The sequence below is a fragment of the Postia placenta genome (assembly GCF_002117355.1).
Source record: "Postia placenta MAD-698-R-SB12 unplaced genomic scaffold POSPLAscaffold_10, whole genome shotgun sequence".
Lineage (NCBI taxonomy): Eukaryota > Fungi > Basidiomycota > Agaricomycetes > Polyporales > Adustoporiaceae > Rhodonia > Rhodonia placenta.
Genome location: NW_020169841.1, coordinates 1510761 through 1513323, shown reverse-complemented (window position 1 = coordinate 1513323; position 2563 = coordinate 1510761). Strand labels below are relative to the sequence as shown.

The window sequence follows — 2563 nt, the reverse complement described above, 5'->3', positions numbered from 1 at the left end:
AGTGCAAGCAGTGACAGGTCCATTCACTAAAAAGTATCATTGACTTGTGCACAGCTACATGGAGGAAGGTAAGTGTATGCTCCTCCCACATCTGACATTTGAATTTACACTGACACATTGTTGCACAGAGGTACAGGACTTGTCTCCGCCCTCCTAGTGTGATAGTATGGTCATCATGACTGTAATGCTGTTCACCAAGAATGTGTGTGACTCCCTGCCTTTACACATTTCACTACATTCATCTGTCAAATGTCTTGTAGGTATTTGGCTACCTCTTCAGCAATGACAGAGCAGTTATGGACCTCATGAGCAAGGTCATGCCCTCATGTACTATCCAGTCTGTCTGGGCCCATGGGTGCTTGTTCTCGGCATTGAGAACAATATACAACAGTCTAACTGTACAATATATTCATGCAATAGCTGCTTTCTCCATCATTGGACCTGACATGGCTGGTCTGAACAATGACCTTTATCTGTATCATATAATCACCCACATGGGGTTCAGCTCATCATCGAGCACCAGAAAATCATCACAGGAGCCGAGTGAGAGCATAAAGCGCTCACTGAAATATATACATCCTGATAGTCTCTGTAGCTATTGGTCAAGGTGAAGACTATAAATGTATGTCCTGGAATTTCAAGATTAACTTGGGACACCTGAGGTATCAGAGTATATCACGTACCCTTAGGATGGGCAAAACATGTATGATCTCATTCATTGCACTGGTGACACTTGCTTGAATATGGCTTGTCTTGGCAAATGGGCAGACAATCTCATCCACTGAGATGATGACTGGCGGGGATAGGTGACTTGTATATAATCAGCCAGCAATAACAAAGCCAAAGGGGCAGTAAGGATCATCCTCTGCCGATGTGGCATTGAGAGGTTTATACAACTGGACTGAGAGCAGAATCTTGCCATCGGGACTTCCATGTTTCCACGCATATATGTTTAATACTTGTGCAGCAGAAAGCGACTGCTCCTCATCATTGATGGCCACTCGGTCTATTGTATCATCCTAGTGTTCCCTAACAATTATCTGTGAATCTCTCTAAAACCAATATTTGGGGTGGTAATGGAATTCACCTAGGTGAATATAGGAGCATGAAGCAAGATCTAGACACAGTAAATGTTGATATATACAAAGAAAAGCTTATTATTCACACACCTTGGTCGAGTGTTGTGGATCCAGTGCAATCCATCACTAGCACTTTAACACCAGCATCAAAACGAGTTGCCCCAATATTCATCTTCAGTTGTAAACTCGCTGACTGCCCACTTCCTAGAATATCCATGAGCCTTATACCCCTGAAATTGGAACTGAATGCTTGAATGAAGGCAGGCTCAAGTTCCTTCAGCTCGTCCAGTAAACCACCATTTCCCAAAAGGTGACATAGATTGGCTGCATGGCTAGCTTGCTACATCATGGTCATCTCGAGCTCTCCTAATTTTAACAGAATTAACATGTGGCATCTGCTTTAGCCTCAATGCTTACCAGATTTTGCATTTGTAGGGACACTCTGTAGATGGAGATTGAAGCGCTCAAATGGGTATGTTTGCATCACATGAGATGGACCTAGATCAGATAGGAATTCATCATAGTGGTGAGCGAGATGATTTGATGGCATGAGCAGGCCTCCTTGTATAGCTTCAAGAATCCTTTAAGGTATTTCTGATAGTGGAGATGATATAGTTTAGCATGGGCATCCGATGTCAAACACATCCTGGCCAGCTGTACAGCACTAACGAGGTGCATGAAGTTTTGTAGCATTTCCCGCTTACGCCCACCTTCATTCCCCCAAAGGTGAATGAGAGTGATCACCAAGTGTATTGAACCAACTGAATGCCATTGATCAGCCTTCAGCTTTCCCACCTTCAAGCCCAATTTCTGTGGACCGGAGGAGACACAAGATGGTAGCAACATATTCTCTTGATCATGCCATATTTCCTCCAAAACATTCCTACCCAGTACAATAGAGATTTCGGGATGTGTGTCATCCTGCTGCATAGGATGAGAATTGTGCTGTGAGATATATCTATATGAGTATGAGCTACTTAGCAGTTTATGCTATCTTACCCAATGCTCAAGTTGCTCAGCAAGTACCTTTTTTTAAAGTGGCTTCCCTTCTACTGAAAGTGTTGTAATATCATGCTTTTGACATAGAGCTTGCAGAATGGCCAGACAGTGGTTTGCCATCTTGTTCTGCCTTGCCAATGCTAGCTCTGCTTTCTCAATATCCTCCAAAGAAAGGGTCTCTAAGGACACTCTGCAGTGTACCACCTTGATCTGCAGTTGAATGGGAATCATATTGCCAAGATATTTCTGCAGTGCCTGTTATGATTTCTGAGGTACAAAGAATCAGTCTTATATTGGAATTCCATGTAATGCTTGGCATTAAGCTCAATGAGGAAGGCTGTTCCCACAGTATTCAAACACCGATAAGCTGTGATTGTATGCTGTGGCTGACACAAGCTATCTGAGTTTGAAATCATACTTACTGCCATCATGCGACTTGTGTCAACACATGCAAACAAACGGTCTGTGGGCTGTGTCACAATGTG

At 43.2% G+C, this 2563-nt stretch overlaps 1 protein-coding gene across 1 annotated transcript; it reads right to left on the bottom strand.

Annotated features, from left to right (window-relative positions):
• Window positions 1–821: 821 nt before the first annotated feature.
• POSPLADRAFT_1048032 (hypothetical protein) lies at window positions 822–2506 on the bottom strand (the record flags this gene model as incomplete). Its single annotated transcript, XM_024479422.1, has 6 exons — window positions 822–1006; window positions 1170–1283; window positions 1497–1577; window positions 1790–1889; window positions 2133–2333; window positions 2501–2506. 6 exons carry the CDS (start codon window positions 2504–2506, stop codon window positions 822–824), a joined length of 687 nt encoding a protein of 228 aa, XP_024337430.1.
• Between the last annotated feature and the right edge of the window lie 57 nt (window positions 2507–2563).